Genomic DNA, 19,420 nt, shown 5'->3' on the forward strand with positions numbered 1-19,420 from the left:
ATTGAGTCGAATTTCTCCCTAGAATCAGGGTAAGGTCTTTTATTCAGTTTTTGACCTTCTGGTAGTTGTAGGAAATGATAAAGGCCAAGAAATATTAATATTCTGTCCTGGTAAATGTGGTTTTCAGGGTGTGGAATAGGAAGCCCTGCGAGTGTAGGATCAGTATACAACAGGGGTTTTTCGACAGTTTGGTAAGGGAAACATGCTATGCTAGGAAAACCTAATACGATTTCAATATGAAGTTTATGTTTTTACGAGGTTACTATTCAGAGCATAAATTTATGCAATTTATTATTGATGTTAAAATATTTTAAATTATTGTGTGGCATGAGAGTATGAATACAGTATAGAAATGTAACGACCTGCTATTTAACTTTGGTTTTATATATATATATATACTATAAAATTTACAATGCTCTGATACCAAATTTGATTAAACCCAACCATCAACCTAAGTAGCGAGAAGTGAAAATCAAATAAACATAACGATATATAATTATATATAATACCAGAGTGCTAAAATATTTCCCAAAATATACATATATGATTGTTTCCCAAAATACCCTCAACTGGCTAGGGCTATACAAAATTACTCCCAAAAATACTCACTCTACAATCAGGGCAATACTGAGGCCCCTCTATCTGTGAGCCTGATCCGCTTGCCTACCTAGATCACCTGAAAAATGTTAAAGTAATAGGATGAGTCAACGCTCAGTAAGACGAAATATGTTATTGCTAGAGTATGACAGATGAGCTACAATTCTATGAAAATATATTACTATATAATCATGTATCACTGAATTTGTAAATACAATACCGGTAATATAAACCATAAACTTTTTCCTGTTACTTAACATTTCTGTACTTTAGGTTTCTACTCAAAATACTTCTAATAAATATATATATTTTCTGTCTCTGTAAATCTGTATAAATATAGTAATAATTGAAAACTTCCCTGTGGATAACTATATGTCATGATTTAACCCTTCATGATAGGGTTGTGCGGCTCGTAGGCGGGATCTACCCTAGCTGGCCAACCAAGAATAAATCACTATACTCCATAGGTCTGATCAGCCCTCCTCAACTTATATCTGATGGGGAGCATGTCCACTCGTGGGCTCTATACGATCGACCTTTATACCACGTATTATCTGAATAGGTGGTTGCACTCTATATATTGTATGTAATTACGATACCGTGCTCTGTAAACTATAATGGTCCAACAGGGTCCGATACTATATAATACATCTCTATATACAACTATCTGTTTTACCATGATTATGTAATAACTATATAAACCATGACGTTGTAGAAAATTGTATCTATATCAACTGTGTTTCTGTAATTAACTATAAATTTGTATGTCATGGTACTGTAAAACTGTATAATCATGGTATTTTTGTAATTGCTGTAAAATATATTCACTGTCTGTATATTCTGTAAAACATATCTCCGAAAAATATTGTAAAGGATGTTTCTATACTATATCCATATTCTCAAGCCACACAGTAATTTTAAAACATATTATACTTAATGGATAAACTGTAAAGCTGTATTAATTCCTGCTGTGAATAATAATCTGGTATAAATATATATACTATACTGAAAATCATACTAAATTTGCCTAACATAGCATATTTACCTTACCTGTTTCCTGCTAAAAATCTCTTATTATAATGGGTCCAACACCCGCAGAGTTCTCCACTCAACACCCTGAAAATCAAATATCACAGAATGAAACATCATTATTTCTTTGCCTTCATCATTTCCTACAACTGCCTAAAGACCAAAAATTGACTAAAGACCTTACCCTGATTCTAAGAAGAAATTCGACTCGATCCCACCTATGATCCGCCCCAGCAGACTTGAAGAGAACTCTACCAAGAGCATCGTGGTGGCCTCAAATAGTCAATTCGGCGACTGAAGGGGCCGAAATCGAAAAGAGAAAGAGATGGAGTCATAGGATAAAGAGAGGAGAGGGTTTCGGTGAGATTTTTGCGTAATAAAATGAGTTTAGCACTATTTATACTGCGGGATTCGTCGACGAGCCACGTAACCTCTTGGACGAGTCCTGTAGAAAGTTTGTCGACGAACTTGTACCCTCGTCGACGAATTTCAGACTTCCAAAAATCCTCTCTCAATATCTTCTCGTCGACGAAACTTGCACTTGTCGACGAGACCCTCTTGTACCCTCGTTGACGAATCCTCTGTGTTCGTCGACGAGACCATTAGAAAATCCCCTAGGTTATTATATTCAAAATGTAATGTCGTTGAAGAACGCAAGTCGACTGCCCCCTTCTGTTACTGCTTCCATTTCTCTCCCTCTTTATTATTTAAATACCATTATTCTTCGAGTTATTACAAGAAACATGTTTTTACAGTATTTTCAGGTATATGTTTTACAGAATATACAGACAATGAAATGCGTTTACAGTATCTTTCAGAATACCATGATTTTATAGTTTTACTACACCATAACAGGTAGATTTACAGTTTATCTCAAAAAGATACAGTTGATATAGTTACAGATTATTACAGAATCATGGTAAAACAGTTAGTTGTATATAGAAACGTATTATATAGTATCAAACCTTGATGGATCAGACAGTAGAGCACGATACCGTAGCTACAGATATACGGATATTCAGTTCAGAGTGCAATCACTTAACTCAGATAGTAAGTGGTATGAGGTCGATCGTGCCTAGTTGTGGACAGGCTCCCCATTAGACATGGGTTGAAAAGGGCCGATCTGATCGAGGAGTAGAGTGGTTTACCCTGGTAGGCAAACCAGGATAGATCCAGCTTTCAGGCCGCACATCCCTATCATGAGGGGTTAAATCATAACATACAGCCATCTAGGGAAATATCCTCAAATATTATGGGATTATCAGATTTTCCGAATTAGTAGTATTATTATGAAAAGTAATTTCATATAGTTTGACATGTTAAATTATGTAGTTAAAGGTTTTATAATATGTTATGTAGTATCAGCATTTTCAGTTTTAGTTATCTGTACTACTCTTAACTCAGATTAATTTTTAAATATCTACATCTCAGTAGCCACACACTAGTGATAGCATGTTTCATCTTACTGAACTTTGGCTCATTCCAGTGTTGAATTATTTTTCAAGTGAGCCAGTTGGGCGATCAAAGCAGGCTCGCAGATAGAGGAGCTGTTAGTCTGTCCTTTTTTAGGGTGAGTGTTTTTGGGGTACAATTTTGTTAGCCCAGGTATTAGTAAGAGCAATTCTTGAGAGTACAGTATAATATGTAATATTTGTGGAATATTTAGACACTCTGGTATTGTATATATATATATATATATATATATATATATATATATATATATATATATAAGGTTGTGTTTCATGTTATTTGCTTCCCACTGTGTAGGAAGTTGTGTTAATTTAAAATAGTAGAGAATTAACTTTATAAGGAGGTTGTTACATACCCTGTCTGAAGGGTAAGTCAGTTTGCTAGGGTATGACGAATTTTGGGTGGTGACTCTAGGGCACTTTTTGGATATTTTGGGATGTGTATATGTATATGACAGTTGTAGTAAAACTTTGGTATTGTGTTGGTTGGATGATTGTATATGTATATGTTTTTATGTTTCCCGCTATTTAGGTATCAGTGTTGTATTTCAGGTATATCCCTAGTACCCATGGGTCTAGGTTGACTATGAGTTGACAAGATTATTCTATTGTCTATTATTATGAAAAAAAAATTATTATGGTAAAATAGGCAGGTCGTTATAGATGTATCTGGCAAATTGTACAAGACCTGACATTACATTTGCTGTGAATCTACTAGCAAGAGATAGCCCTACTCCTACTCAGCGACACTGCAATGGAATTAAATACATTAATATCTACGTTATTTGAGGGGTACATCTGATTTGGGTCTATTTTACTCATTTGATTCCAAATCTCAACTAGTAAGATATGCAGATGTTGAATATCTATCTGATCCTCATAATGCTAAATCTCAAACTGGATATGTATTTCTTTATGGAAAAAATGTTATATCTTGGAAATCAGTAAAGCAGACGATTACAACAACATCCTCCAATCATTCTAAAATACTAGCTATTCATGAAGCTAGTAGAGAATGTGTGTGGCTCGAATCAATGATTTCTTATATCCAAGAAAATTGTAGTTTTCAATCAATCAAGGATATTCCAACAGTTTTGTATGAAGACAACGCCACATGTACAGCACAACTGAGAGGAGGATACATAAAGGGTGACAAGACAAAGTATATCTCTCCAAAATTTTTCTATACGCATGAATTCTAGAAGAATGGTGATATAAATGTACAATGGATCTGATCAAATGATAATTTAGCAGATTTATTTACCAAGGTTTTGCAACTACAACATTCAAGAGAGTGATTCATCTTATCGAAATGAGACATCTTAAAGATCTTAACTAGATAAGTTAATATATGGGTGACATTCAAGGGGGAGTGTTGTGAAATGAATGGTGGATGTCACCATCCTCATAAATGTCTTCAACACACCTGCCTCATCTCCAATCTCCCTCATGTTTCCCATGTGAATCCATTATTATTATTCGACAAACTCACTTGACCTTTCAATTATAAAAGAATAATTAAATATATTACTTGCTCCTCACATGGCTATATAAAGGGAATTAGCTTATTGAGATAAGGAAAGGAGAAACTAAGAGTGCAGAGTGCAAAATACAGAGTGCAAAATACTGAGCATAAAAAGCAAAAAGAAAAGAACACGCAGAAAATAGAAAGAAAGAAGCAGGAGAGAAAAGAGAAAGTGGGAATTTTGTAAGATAAGAATGTAAAATATTGGTACAAAAGTCAAGTATATGTTGTAATTCCTCTTAACATAGTAGATTTCTGATCCCATCCGCCCGTGGAGTAGGTATAAACCAAGTCACATAAATCCGGTCTCATTTCTCATTTATTTTTCTACTTGTCTTCATTACTTTCTGCTTATCCCCATTTATTTATTATTAATTCCTGTATTATTTATAATATTAACCAAAATAAGCATCTTACCAAAAAATAATTATTAACAGATGCAACCATAAGGGGACTTCACACCAACCAGATTTCCATATATATATATATATATATATGTGGTATGATGGTGTTTGGCTACCTAGAAAATTCATGGCACTCTATTGCTTCTGAGGTGGCTGTTGACAAAATGGATTGCTGTTCATCGGATTTACTTACCACCTGCGTAATGATGAAGGAAACACCATTGAGAGTAGATGAGAGAGGACTCAAGGCAGGTGGCATGTCTGGGTTTCCTCCAGAGTGAAGATACCTCTTTTAATTTGTTCAACAAAACCATTTCTCGAGTGTTATCGTTAGCTGCTACTATAGTTTAATTCTAAAGATTTTAAATAGCTCTCTCAATAATTAGAGAGAAACTAGTTTGTGTAACCTAGCCCTAAAGGCGAACGAGAGTATCTGTGAGACATCTTAAACTTAATTTCCTATCGGACTGGAGCACTTTGGGTTCTTTGTTTTGAATGGGTTTAGGATATGGAGATGACTTCAATTCCATGTAGTAGCTTGAGTTAGTTGATCCCATGGAAGAACTAGTTGCATTGCTACTTAATAATTTATTTATCAAATTAAAGAGGTATCCAGACTTGTTAGGTTGCCATCTTGAATCTCCTGTTGGTGTCTAGCGTTGGTCAGCCTTTGAAATCTATTGGTTAGTCCAGAGAGAGTTAGGGTGGTTCTGTTGGTGGCCTCCTTAGAGGCACTAGGTTCATGTGATGACCAATGTTGATTATGGCGGGTTATAAATCTATGTAATTTATCCCGAGTTCGGTACGGCTTAAAGGTTCGACTATTCATGGTTTCTAGTCATTAAAAAAATCACAAAGGATTTCGACATCTTGTGAGGATGTATAGACTACATCCAATAAAATAGTGCCACGTAAGCTGTGTGACTCCATTATATCACACAAACTTATATGATGTATACTCTCGAAACAAGAGCGCAAGAGTGTAATACTCTTGAATCACCTTTTTAAAAAAATTTTAGCCCAAGATTTTTCTAGTCATTAGAAATTGGGATGTGGGGTCTTGGAATAGTGGATTTCTAGTTGAAATAAGGACTTAATATTTAAGTTAAAAGAAAGGTGAAGAATTCGGGTTCGCTTTAAGTGAAGTATGTAAAATAATAAATAGATTTAATATATATATTTAATATTTTGCAAATCAAAGAAAAAGAAAATAACGCAATACTAGCAATTCACTTGTCTATATAGGGATGGAGTAATCACAATCCTATCAAGTTAAAAAATTTGAAGGGAGTGATTTATTGGGAACAAGTAAATAAACACAAAACAATATTTAGAATTTTTTTTTTTTTTTTTTTGGGTCTCAATATTTTGGTATGGCATCACAAAAAGAATTCTCCCTCAACTAAACATTGGCTTTGCTTAGAAGGCAAAGAGATGTCACTTCACTTCAAAAATGATAAACCATCTATGAGATGCATAACAGCTTCCAGATGCAAATTAATTGAAATTGACAAATTTGAGAGCTGCTTGGTTGGGAGGAAAATACTTTACCTTTGGGAAAATAATTTTTGTATTTTCCTGTTTGAAACCATACAAGGGAGAAAAATAAAAATAAAACACAACTGCCAAGCATTAAGTCTCACTAGAAGGGATCAGCTTGATGCAATAGATAAAATAGGTAAATATATTTCACAAATTTTTTTTCCAAGAAAAGACAACTTCCCCAACAAAGAGAGTGTGAATAAAGAAAATTACTTTATTCTTGGAAAGTAATTATTTTACTTTCTGTTGATAAATATTTTACTCAGAAGGCCTGTTTCATCCGCAGTTTTTGTTCAATAGCTAGTCCATCCCAAACCAATGTCTTAATCTCAACAGAGAACCAAACTGAGATCAAAGAGCAGGTAACCCCAACAGTTTTTAATGATATTTTCAAATCAGAGACTCAAGAACAGGATTAACTTCAAGAGGGCAGACCCTTGCTTATGAAAGATAAACATTAAAGTTCTGCAGTCAAGCCCCTTAGATGACATTTTTAGGGCTAAGGACCTCAACGTATCACTTCGGCCGATGTTTGTTCTTACCCAACAGCTGGTTTGCACGTTCTTCCTCCTCTTCTAGTTTCTTCCTTCGAGCAGCCTCCTCTTTCTGTCTTTGAATCAGCTCCAGCTCCCGATACCGCTCCTCCTCTTTTCGCTGCTGTTCTAAAGCTTCTCTTCTTTGAGATTCCTCCACCCTTCTTTGATTCTCTTCAAGCATCTTATCCAGCTCCTCTCTCTCTTTTCGAGCTTGTTCCTGTGGATAATAAAAAACGTACCAGTGCATTCACAGGGACGTAAGAGGCGAAAAGGAAGATGACCTCTTCAGAAATCAAAATCTCTCTTTTTTCAAACTTGTTTAGCAGTTGATTGACTGATTGAGTCAAGTGGGTTCAACACTGCTTAGGAACCCAAGTAATGCATACCTTATAACCGCGGCCCCCCCAAACCTAGGGTTTCTCTAATTGAAATGGATAGAATGAAATTATCTCTCTCTGAACTTGTCAGGCAGACAATTGACTTTTTGAACTTGTTAAGCAGCCAATTAACTGATTGAGTCAAGTGTGTTCGACACTGCTTGGGAACTCCAAGTAAAGCATAACTTCCCTTCTAACAACATTAGTAGCATGGAAATATTGGCAGTACAGCTTCAAATCACAAGGCACAAAAGCACCATAACAATCATGGTAGCATGGAAAACTTTATAGTCCCACCTAGAAGTTCATGCCAAAGACATCTAATTCTGAACTACCACATTTCAAAACACAATTCAAAAATTTTTTTCAAGAAACTCTCATCATCAAAAGGTAAATTGTAAAATCGTATGGATCAATTGTGACTTGCCCAATCTCTAACAATGTTTTTATCTCAAGTGAGATTTAGTTATCTTTTCAGCCCCAGGATCTTATACACAGCAAATAGTATGCTAGTAGAAATCCCATTATTTAATACAAGATTTTCAAAAACTAGCAATTCTTGAATTCTCTTGGGAGTAAAAATATGTTCCAAAACATCATAGTGAATGCCATGAACCACACACCATTTTGTTTTTAAAGCATCCAACATGAAGAACACAAGCAACAATACTTTATTTACTGATAAAAATTGCTTACTAAGGAAAACAAAATACAAGGTTAGGAGCCAAAATCAGTCTAACATGCTTACCTCTTTCTGCCTTGCCTCACTAAGGGCAGCTTCCTTTTCTTTTTCAAGTTGAGCAGCAATATCATCAAACAATTTCTTGCGACCTTCTTCTATTCGCCTCTCAATTTCCAACTTAACTTCCTCCGAATTCAACCTCTCCTCAACATTTTTCCGAATTGCTTCCTCCATCCTCCTTGCAGTCTCTTCTTCCAAAAGTTTCAGTTCGGCTTCTTGCTGACGCCTACCAACACAATTGACAAGTCGAATCAGAAAGAGCCAATGATGCAAAGACAAAGCAAAACTAGCAAGGGTATACAACAACAAAACCAAGCCTTAGTCCCACTAAGGGGGGTCAGCCATATAAATCCTTTTCCGCCAATTTATGCGATCATGGACCATTTCTTTTGATAGATAAAACTAGCAAGGGTATAATAATAATAATTTAAGCCAGAGACTGGCATAATTTAAATAGCAGACAAAGATAGCAAGCTTCGATTATTATCATCAATGTTAGTATATTCCCCATCCATCAATCAGCAGGCAAAAAGCTAGTTTATACTCTTAATGCATACCTTCTAACAGGTTTCTGATCCATAACAAATGAAGTTTCAAGGGGAACAGTAGATAAACGAAGCAGCAGTGGATCATCAAATATATCAAGTTGAATTATAGCAGTGACTTCCTTCAAATAAGCCTCTAGAGAAGGATGTCAAGTAACCTGTTGCAGGTTCAAACTAATCATGAAATTGACACAAGTTGTACTCTAGAATCAAAGAAAATTACATACTGAGATGACCTATTTGTATTGAAACAGAAACGAAAAATGGACTAATGATCCGCCATTCTAGAGAATATTTGAAAGGCATCAACTTCATAACAGATTATTGTGCCTGATTCCCAGAGAGTTAACTGACTGAGCAATATTTTCAACATCATGACACCCAATACGTGTTTTTTTTATTTTGTAGAGCACCCTAATTCATTATAGATTACCCTCCTCTTTTCCCACAGAAAAAAACATACATGCACACACAGGCACGCACACACACACACACACATATAACAACTGTGCTCACAAAGTTGAGGGTTTCAATAAAACTATAATTAACAAAAAAAAATTCAGTAGAGATATAAAAGAAACTTAGGATGATAAGTAGATTCTTCAAAGGGAACTTAACACCACTACATAATCCTCGATGCTTGAGAAAGGCGTCTGTTCCATTTGCACAATGCAGAGGCCATAGCAAGATGTTCATGAGGAAATACACAAAAAAGCATTCAAGTGAGCAAAAGGATTGGTTGCAACTCAAATGCAAAAGGTAGATTTCCTTGCCATGACAATTTAGATTATGAAAAAAAAAGGTGGGAATATTTCATGGGGCATAATAGCTCCCCAGGAATCCTCAAATTTCCACCACATAGGATTCCCAAAAGAACATGAGCATCAAGGATTCCGAACTCACATTCCCAGAATTTTTAAAAATTCCTTGAGCCAAATAACCAGTTAGATGACAGAAGCTGATTATGAAAACCTTACCAAGACTGCTTCCAAAACATGGAGGACTCGGAATTAGGGAAAAGGGGCAGAAAATTCCCAAGCAAAATAATAAAGGTATTTAGTTTTCAAACTAAACTACTTTGCATGGGACAGGGTCATAAAATTAAAAATTTTCAAGTCCAATACAAATATGAATTTATCCAAATAGCCAAAACTTCAGCTGAATTTGGACAACTCAAAGCTTTTAATTTTTATAATTATAAGAACAAATCTCGTCAAATTTCAAGCAATTTATACAAATTGTAGGCAGTGTTAAAAGAAAAACAGAATGGCCATTTTCTCCAGATTTTGAATGCAGACTTCCCAAATTTTGCTAACCATTCTGAATTTATAATTGATTTTTCTGAATTTTTCATCAGTTATTCTTTTCTTGCAAGAGAAATACATATATATATATATATATATATTTTTATAACAAAAAAAAACTTTATTGAAGAGAGGAAATAATTAAAACAGAATTGAGGACCAGGCACAGCATCAAACAAAGATAAGATAAGGGGAGGCTTAGATAGTTTGGACATTTGAAACACAAGCCAAGCAGTAGGAGGAGTGAGTTAGTTATAGTTTCAGGTATTAAAAGGGGTAGGGATAGACCTAAAATAACCTAGAATGAGGTAGTAAGGAAAGATTTAATAGCTCTTAAGCTAGCAGAGAAAAATGCTCTCGATCGGCTGAATTGGCGGAAAAGGATTCATGTAGCGACCCCACCTAGTGGGACTTAAGGTTTGTTGTTGTTGTTGTTGTTGTTGTTGTTGTAGGATAAGAATCCTCTAAGAAAGAAAAACATCCAAAAAAAATGAAAATCAAAGCTGCTTTCCAATCCCTTTGACTTTCAGGCATCAAAAGACACCCCCACAAAAGCCTTAAAGAGTGTGCCCAAAAAAAAGCAAGAAAAATAACTCTCCTAAAGCAATCCTAGACCTTTCGAGCCAAAGCAACCAAAGAATTGTAAAAACAGCAGTGTCCCAAAAGATCCTTTTTCTTTCCTTCTTCCCCAAACCCCAAAAGTCCACATTCAAAAATCCTGAATAACTCCGAAGCAGCCCAGCCTCACTATAATATGAAAATAAGTTGTTCCATATGTACCTTGCTACCTTACAATGAATGAAGATATGGCTGGTCATCTCATTTGACTCATGCCACAGCATAAATATCTGGGTTAAGGGCTTTGTAAGGCCTCCTTATTTGTAACTCATCTTGTTGAGTATTAGAGTCCAAATGAAAGCTTGAACCATCTTCTTATTGAAAACAAGAAGTGAGACAACTAAGGAACAGGAAAGGGGGTAGAGAATTCCCTTGTCTAAGGCCCTTAGAGGCCTTGAACCAATCTCTTGGTTGACCATTGACGATGACAAACATAAGGGACGAAGTGAGACAACCCTTAATCCACTTTCTCCACAGATCCCCAAAACCTTTCTTACGCATCACCTTATCTAAAAAGCCCCAATTGAACCTATCATAGGCTTTCTCAAAATGCACTTTAAAAAGAATACCCTTTCTGCACCTCCTCTTCATATCCTCTATCACCTCATTGACCACCAACACCACATCTAGGGGGTGTCTTTCATAAAAGCAAATTAAGCCGGCATGATAGTTTCCCCTAAAACAACTCTGAGTCTATTAACAAGGACTTAAGACAAGATTTTATAAAGGCTTGTTACAAAGCTAATCAGTCTAAAGTCCCCTAATCTTTTAGCTCCCTCCTCAGGGATAAAGGTGATACAAGTGGAATTAGCCCTAGTGTTAACCATGCCCTTATGATGAAACTCTTCAAAAAATTTAAGGATATTTGCTTCCAACATGCCCCAATTTTCTTGAAAAAAAATCCATCGAGAAACCATCTGGACCTAGGGCCTTGCCTCCACTCATGTCAAAAGTCGTTTTCCTAATTTCCTCAACCTCAAACAGTCTTTCCAACCACCACACAGAAATTCTCCACAATGGGGCTCCAATCAAGGCCTTCCACCATTGGCTTGTTCATATTGTCCACAAAAAAAGACCGATTTGTAGAAGTTGGAGATCTCAACTCCTATCTAGTCTTTACCCCTTAGCACCTAGCCTAAGTCCAAAATCAACTCCTTGATGTAGCTTTTTCTCCTTCTCCCATTAGCAACCTTGTAAAAGTAACCAGAGTTACAATTCTCATCCTTATTTAACCCTAGTCAAAAAAGCTATTTTGTTGCCCAAAATCTTTAAGATCTTGAGTCTTAAGATCAACTTGTCTAAGAACAGTTTAGCTGGCATTAAAATGGATGAGAGGTCTTTTTAGAATTTCAAATTGAGTACGGGTTGTGATTCCATTTCGTGGCCCCTAACTTATATAGGCCTTCCCCTTGGAGGTAACCCTAACTCTAAAACCTTTTGGAATCCAGCCCTGGAAAATGTGGCTAGGAGATTGGAGGGACAGAAGAGGGCTTATTTTTTCCTTAGGGGTCATGCGAATCTCATTAGTGCTTCTCTCTCAAAAATCCCGATTTATTATCTCCCTTCGTCCACAATTCCCACTAGAGTGACCAAATCTTTAGAGAGGTTGATGAGTGATTTCCTTTGGTCAGGTTTTGGGGAGCGTAGATTTAGTTAGCAAACCTAAGTTCGAGGGGGGCTTGGGCATTGGGAATGTGATATCCAAGAACATCTCTCTTATAGGTAAATAGCTTTGGAGATTCCATTTGGCATAAGGTGATAAAGAATAAGGGATCAAACAAAATGGTGGGAGATGAGGAGCAGTGGCATCATATCTCACACATATCCCTAGAAAGTTCTCTCTCAAGTAGCTAGTCAGTTCTATCCTCTCATTTGGTTCAAAGTGGGTATTGGCAATAAAGTCCGCTTCTGGGAAGATGTGTGGGTGGGGGAGATTTAGTTGAAACTGAAGGTTCCTCATCTTTTTAAGCTCTCTTCTCTTCATAATGCTTCTATTAGTTCTTTTATTTCTTCTGAGGGGGTTCATTCTTCTTCGGATTTCCACTTCTTCAAGAATCTTAATGAAAGAGAGGTTGATGAGCTCACTACCCTTATTTCCTTGTTGGAGCAACACATACCCTCGTTTAGTGAGGATGAGAGAGTGTGGTAGGGGGATTCTTCAGGTATATTTACTTCTAAATCTTTTCTCTCCTACCTACTGAAAACCCATACTCCTAATCCTTTTACTTAGAACCGCTTTCTTTGGAGGGTTAAGGTGCTGGGGAAGATTCAGGCTTTTGTCTGGACTGTGATTCTGGAAAGAACAAGAATGGCAGAACTCTATGGCGTTCACCCATTTTTTATATCCTTTGGACCTTATGGCTAGAAAGAAACACAAGGATTTTCAAAATTCGATCAACTTCCTCAAGAATTTTGTGGGATAGAACGACTTTCCTTGCCTCTTTGTGGGTCCGCTCCTTGGGTTTCTTTCGGGGTTTTCTGCTGTTTGAAGTCGTTAGAGACTGTAAAGCAGCGCCCTTGTAATGATTTTGTCTTGTATTGTATTTTGTTGTTCATATACTGGTACTTTCCTTCTTGTTCATTGTTTTTCTATAGCTTTTCTAGCTCGTTGGAGAGAACTCCTAGTCCTCCATATTATGCAATTTCCCAGTTTTAACAAAATTATCTTCTTTCTCAATCCAACAAAAAAGAAAACAAAAAACAAAAGCCTGAAGTTTAAGTGGAACTTTTGCTTTCCAAACAGGTTTATTTAAATCTAAGGCTCTTATGAGATTGGAAAAGAAAGATTTTGAAGAGAAAGACCCCAAAGTGTTCCCAATCCAAAGACTTGTAGCGCAAGAAAGAATCCAGCACACCTAGAAAGAAAGTTAACTCATCAACCTTTCTTCCATTGGGACTCCTAAAAAAATGGAAATCCCAAGAAAAAGAGCCGCAACCACCCCCCAACACCCCCCCCCCCTTCTAAAAAAATAGAAAGCTGAAATTGATGCATTGCAAACAGAAGAAAGTCTGATCAAACATGGCACCAACAGATCCAACAGATACTCACCAACTCAAATATTTGAAATCTGTCCAATAAGTTCTACAACACACACACATGTAAACACAGATCCAGAGAGATACATCCTATCCCTGCCATGTCCATTCCCTCCTTTCTTTCAAAACTTCTAGAGTCCATGTGTGCACACTTTGTGATATCACTGTCCTATGATTGACGACATGCTTCATGAATTGCAACTAAATGGTGATGTACACTAATGTTCTTTTCAACATTCAGCAGCAAATGATGGGCAATAAAAGTGTCATCTAACAATAAACAAAAGCACTCTTAACAAACTGTATGTTTGTCATAAGCTCAAATAAATGTCAACTTTACATTTGCGCACCGAAGCATTTCTTTTAATATTATCTCATTTAGTCAAACTCAAAAGTATAATTTCTTCTCTCAAATTTTTATGACCGAAAGAAAGCTCAAAGCATACAATAAACAAATCAGTGAATGTGAATCATATATGAACAACTATGACTACTTGAAACATTAAAGAAATCTTTTACATTAACCGTTATACTAAAATTACCATTTCAAATCACAGCAATGTACAATCTTGTACTCCAAACACCTCACAGGGTAGCCAGCTGTAACAGTGAGCCCTGGAGCAAATCGTCGACTCAAATATCTCGAGTTCAATTCCTTGCAACATCAAACCTATATTTAACTGGCCAGCCGTAGCAGGAGGTTGCTAAGCTAAGTGTCCAACAGGCGGCTTGTCAATCTATCGGCCCCTCCATTATCAAAAAAAAATAGTACTCCAAACAGCAGATAGACAAAGATCAATCCCATTTAACCAGAGTCACCACAGAATACATCGAAAAATTCCAAAGAAATATGAGATAGAGGGAGGATGGAGAGAGTGAGATTTGCTCCTATTTCACAACCAGTTACAAGTGGCTACTTTACTATCAAAGACTCAAAATGAACAAAAATGAACAAGAACAAACACACCACTGGAATGATTTTACAAACCTCGTGCACTAATTTAACACACAACTAAGATGTTTAATTATATTGCCCAAAGAAGTGAAAGAGAAAACCCAGATAATGAATGAGTTAAATAAAATAGGTGAATAAAAATTTAATGCTGTGGATATACCGTTTCTTTTCTTCTTCTTCTGCTATTTTAGATTTATCAATGGCATTCCTATGGTCAACTGGAGCAAGACTTGGACTGTGAGACCTGCGCACTAGAGACAATGAGGAACTCCTACTTCTTTGTCTCCTGGATCGTCTTGGTGTTGGAGACCGACTTTTGCGACGCCTCAAAGTTGGTGTACGACTTCGACGGCGACGTGGGGAGCTAGAACGACTTCTTCTCCTGTGTGTTCATGTACAAAATTGTTATATGGAACACAAAAATAAAATTATGCTCCAGCATCAATGTTCTAAAAGGTGGAGGCATAAGGCGAGGCATTTAAACCCTTAAGAGGTGAGGCTTGAGCCTTTTGAGAATTTCATTGTTAGATAAAAATATGTAGATAAATTACATATATTTAAAAAAATAAAAAAAAAATTAAGAAAATCACAAACATAATGTTATATATATATACATATAAAATTTGCAAACTACTTGTTGGCCATTCAAAAATTGCTCCCTGAATTCATTGCGTAAATCATAACAAGAGATAGCTATAACATGACAAAGTTCAAATTATTTTCAAGATATAAAAGACACAACTGTCATTCATTTTGGAAAAGTTGAGGTTCAAGAGTTCTGAAAAAATCAAGTCACATTATGACATTCCTTTATATAAACATGGAGTTCAAATACTCTAATCAAATCTAGCTTGAGAATCACACACCTAAAATGCATAAACATTGACTAAAAAAAAGACACACAAGGCATGCCTTTTGTATGCGTAAGCCTTAACGTGTAATGCATTAGCTTTTTTGGGATTTGGTATTGTAGATTCAGTCTCATGGTGTTTTAGGCATGCCTTGCCTTAAGGCGGCAAGCCTCAATTGAGCCTTTTAAAACATTGCCCAGCATACAAAGTCACCTCATAAATTGCTCCCATAATCTATAGCAAATAGAAGGAAATGAATGATTGAATTTTGAAGGGTCTAGCAGGAGCAGTATCGAGGTTTTTAAGCAAATATGCTATATCATCATATTGAAGTTTGCAGAGAGTGCAAGAGTTTTTTTTTTTTTTTTGTTAGCAGGGTGCAAGATTTTATTAAAGCACAAGGAGAGTTTTCTTTACAAACTGGATATTACACATCTCTTGTGGCGCTTAATGACTAATTTCTGTATGTTCAACTGTTTTTCATATAACTCTGTTCATATGGTTAACATGAGCATGACGCTGCTCCATGCTAGTTTTTCCTTTTTGTTATGTTTCTTTGTTTGGCTGAGATGATTTGTTTAGTTTTCTTCTATCAGTTGTGAGGCTTTTTGCCCTGATTGTTTTGAGTACAAAATTGTGTCAATTCTGCTTCTCTCTAAAAAAAAAATAAATAAATAAATAAAATTTTAAAAAATAAAACAGCCAACTGATGTACCATTCAGCTGTTTGGTTGGAGAGAAGTGGAGGGATGAGAAAAGAAACTCTAAGGAGAGCACAGAAGGGAAGAAATAAAGAAAAGATACTAATTTCTCTACATATTGTTTAATTTAATAAGAGAGTGGAAAGAAAAATGAGAAAGAAACCGAAGTTTACAAGAACAACCCCCCTTCACCACATGGCCACTACCACCCATTCCACAATGCCATAATGGTGACAACTCATGTAATTCATACACTAGACGTCATATACTAATTTCCTTTCCCAAAGCAAACTACATGGAGGTGGGGGGAGGTACGTTTTCTTTGTGTGCTTTGGGAAGGGAAATTAACCATGGATTGATAAGTGGTCTAGTGTATGAGTTATGACCATTTTATTGTGTTAGTCTATAAATGACATAGTCTACCCAATAATTTCTCATTTCTTTTCTCTCCACTTCTCTTCAACCAACAAAACAACACCTGACAAGTCATATGCTTACTCTTTATTCGTTGGGTAGCCATATGTTTACTATCAATGAAACAACTAGCTGTTCAATTGTTCTTAAAACAAACATTGCATACCATAAATCTCATAGTCACCAGTTGAAACCATAAATGTAGTAAACACACAAAGGGACCGCCCTTTTTTCATTGACATAGAAAAATACCGTTAAATCACACTAGAAGTTAACAATTTAAGCTGTGAACTTCTCCATGCTCAATCTGGGAATGACGCTACAATTCATGGGATAAGAGATAGTGAAACAGAGACTAAGAGATCAGTCTCTTCTCAGTGACCCACAAAAATACACAACAATAGAATGCCAATACACCATTTCCCAGTTCCCAACAAACGTAATCGAGACATCAGCGAAAAATCTTCCTAGTTTTTTGTTTTTTGAACTCCTCTACGTGTAGGGGAATCCAATAGAATCACCTGGTGTGAGAATTGGAATAAGGGGAGCGGCTGCGGTCCCTTCTGCTCCTCCTGCTGCGTCGGTGACTGACAGGGGACGGCGAGTACCGCCTCCGGTGGGACAGCGAGCGCGACCTGCTTCGAGGCATCCCTGCCTTATTGGGTATCAAATTTCAAATCGCAGCTATGCAATTTTCACAAGAACTTCACTTCAAAGGTGAGATCTTTTCATTTTTGGGTTAATTTTCAGTCGAGCAACAAAAGGGTTTTTCGAAAACAAGGAGGAGATGTGTAAATCAGACAAGAAGCTCAAGAACTGAGGCTTAAAGTTCAACTCCAATGGAAAAACCCTAGAGAGAAGAGAAATGACATCATTTGTTTCATAATCAATCTATATTCTAATTTTTTCATTACTAATTAATAGAATTATTCCTCCAGCATAAAGGTCACCAATTTGAATTTTTAAAAAGGTGTGAAGGTGAACTGAATTTTAATAAAGAAGTGTTGGGGAGACTGAATTTTAGGTATTAGAATTTAGATTTTTTTCAAATTCAGATGAAATTTAAGACAAATTTATAGAATATTTTATCAAAATTTAAGATAAATTTATATAGAAGTGTTTTTTAAGAAAAAAAAATTATTAAATTTAATAAGTGCTAATAATAAACAATAAACTGAAAAAGTGTTCAAACTTATAAGTATTGTTTGGTTGTTTTTAAATTAAATTAGATGTTTGGATACTATATAATTATTTTTAACATATTTTAAATTAAAAATATTAATACCTTCTAATTAAAAATTTATTAATTATTATTTTAATTATTTATAATTAAAATTTTTATATATTTTTTAAAAAATATAAGATTATTATTTCAATTAATAATAATCTAGTAATTAATGTATATGTATAACATATTGTTATCCTATTAAATTAAGATAAAACAATATTATTAAATTTTAAGTTTTAATTTATGTAACATTAATTTAAATTCATAAATAGTTCTTGTCAATCTAGAATTTAATTATAATAACTAAAATGTATTTTTAATATATTTTAAATAAAAATATTAATATTTTTATAATTTAAATTTTAATCAATTATTACATTAATTTCCTAATTAAAACTTAAATATTTTATACTAACTAAAATAATATAATATTATTTATTAATTAGTAATAATCTTGTTATTAATGTATATTTATAATATATGATTATTACATTAATTTGTGCTAAAATAATATTAATAACTAAACTAAGATTTTTAGTTTATTTAATGTTAATTAAAATTTATAGATGGTTCTTTTTATTCATTCCATGATTTAGTTATAAATTTATTAATAATTAATCTATTATAATGCATAATATGAATAATATATAACTAATTTTTAATTAATAATTATGTTCGCTATTATTTTTTATTAACATTTAAATATTTTTATTAAATAAAATAATATAATTTTATTTTTTGATTAACAATGATCCCTTTCTTAATTTATATTTATAACATATCATTATCATATTAATTTATGTCAATAATATTATTAATTAAATTACTACTTTTAATTTTTAATATTATTGCAAATTAATATATGGTTCTTCTTTTTCATTCCAAAATTGAATTATGTTTCATTAATAATTAACATAGTATAATGTATAGTAAAATAATATATTGATCATCTTCTAAAGTATTTTTTAAATTATAAAATAACCACTAAATTTTCTTATATTTACAAAATTGACTCCGCTTATGAACAGTGTCACTTATAAGTGGCCAAAAATTTACCTTAAATAGTTTCTCAAAATTCACGTAAATAATTCTTTAAAAAAATGGTTTAGGAAAAATATTTTTTACAATAAGTGTTTGTTGTAGTACAAGTCAAACGTCACTTTTTTTTAGTAAAAGTGGTTATTTTAAGTAATAAATGTTATAAGCTCTTTATTTTAAAACGCTCCCAAACGGGGGTTTAGTCTGATTTAATGTGAATTTTCTATAGACCCAAAAAATTATTAATATTGTTCCATCATTAATTTAACAATTTTTAACGAGACCTTAGAGTCAATGCATAGTGTTACAACAAACTATTGAAATTATTGTAATATCATCACAAACCATTGAAAGTATTTTTATTTTTAATACTTTATGCCACTAAAATTGTAATTTGAATTTTTTAAAATTACAATTCTATGTTCATTAATAATTTTGTTGGCTCCTTCGAGACTTTGGTCTCATTATCAAACCAGAAAAAGTATTAGAAAGGATTAGGCGATACATGTG

At 34.5% G+C, this 19,420-nt stretch overlaps 1 protein-coding gene across 1 annotated transcript; it reads right to left on the reverse strand.

The window, feature by feature from the left end:
- Positions 1-6,760: 6,760 nt before the first annotated feature.
- Positions 6,761-17,726, reverse strand: LOC131160286 (uncharacterized protein At1g10890-like). The gene is made up of 4 exons (XM_058115763.1): positions 17,166-17,726; positions 14,840-15,061; positions 8,228-8,447; positions 6,761-7,319 (listed from the first exon to the last, which is right to left on the reverse strand). Exons 1-4 carry the CDS (start codon positions 17,291-17,293, stop codon positions 7,083-7,085), a joined length of 807 nt encoding a protein of 268 aa, XP_057971746.1. The 5' UTR covers positions 17,294-17,726; the 3' UTR covers positions 6,761-7,082.
- Positions 17,727-19,420: the final 1,694 nt, after the last annotated feature.

The sequence above is a fragment of the Malania oleifera genome, chromosome 7, assembly GCF_029873635.1.
Source record: "Malania oleifera isolate guangnan ecotype guangnan chromosome 7, ASM2987363v1, whole genome shotgun sequence".
Lineage (NCBI taxonomy): Eukaryota > Viridiplantae > Streptophyta > Magnoliopsida > Santalales > Ximeniaceae > Malania > Malania oleifera.

Bases quoted from the DNA above. Each gene is read 5' to 3' on its own strand.
- LOC131160286 (XM_058115763.1), bottom strand. From the start codon at position 17,293: ATGCCTCGAAGCAGGTCGCGCTCGCTGTCCCACCGGAGGCGGTACTCG. The intron at 8,448-14,839 runs GTATATCCACAG...TTGTGTTGGTAG, and splicing joins GAAGAAGAAGAAAAGAAACG to GCGTCAGCAAGAAGCCGAAC. The intron at 7,320-8,227 runs GTAAGCATGTTA...TATTATCCACAG, and splicing joins GTGAGGCAAGGCAGAAAGAG to GAACAAGCTCGAAAAGAGAG.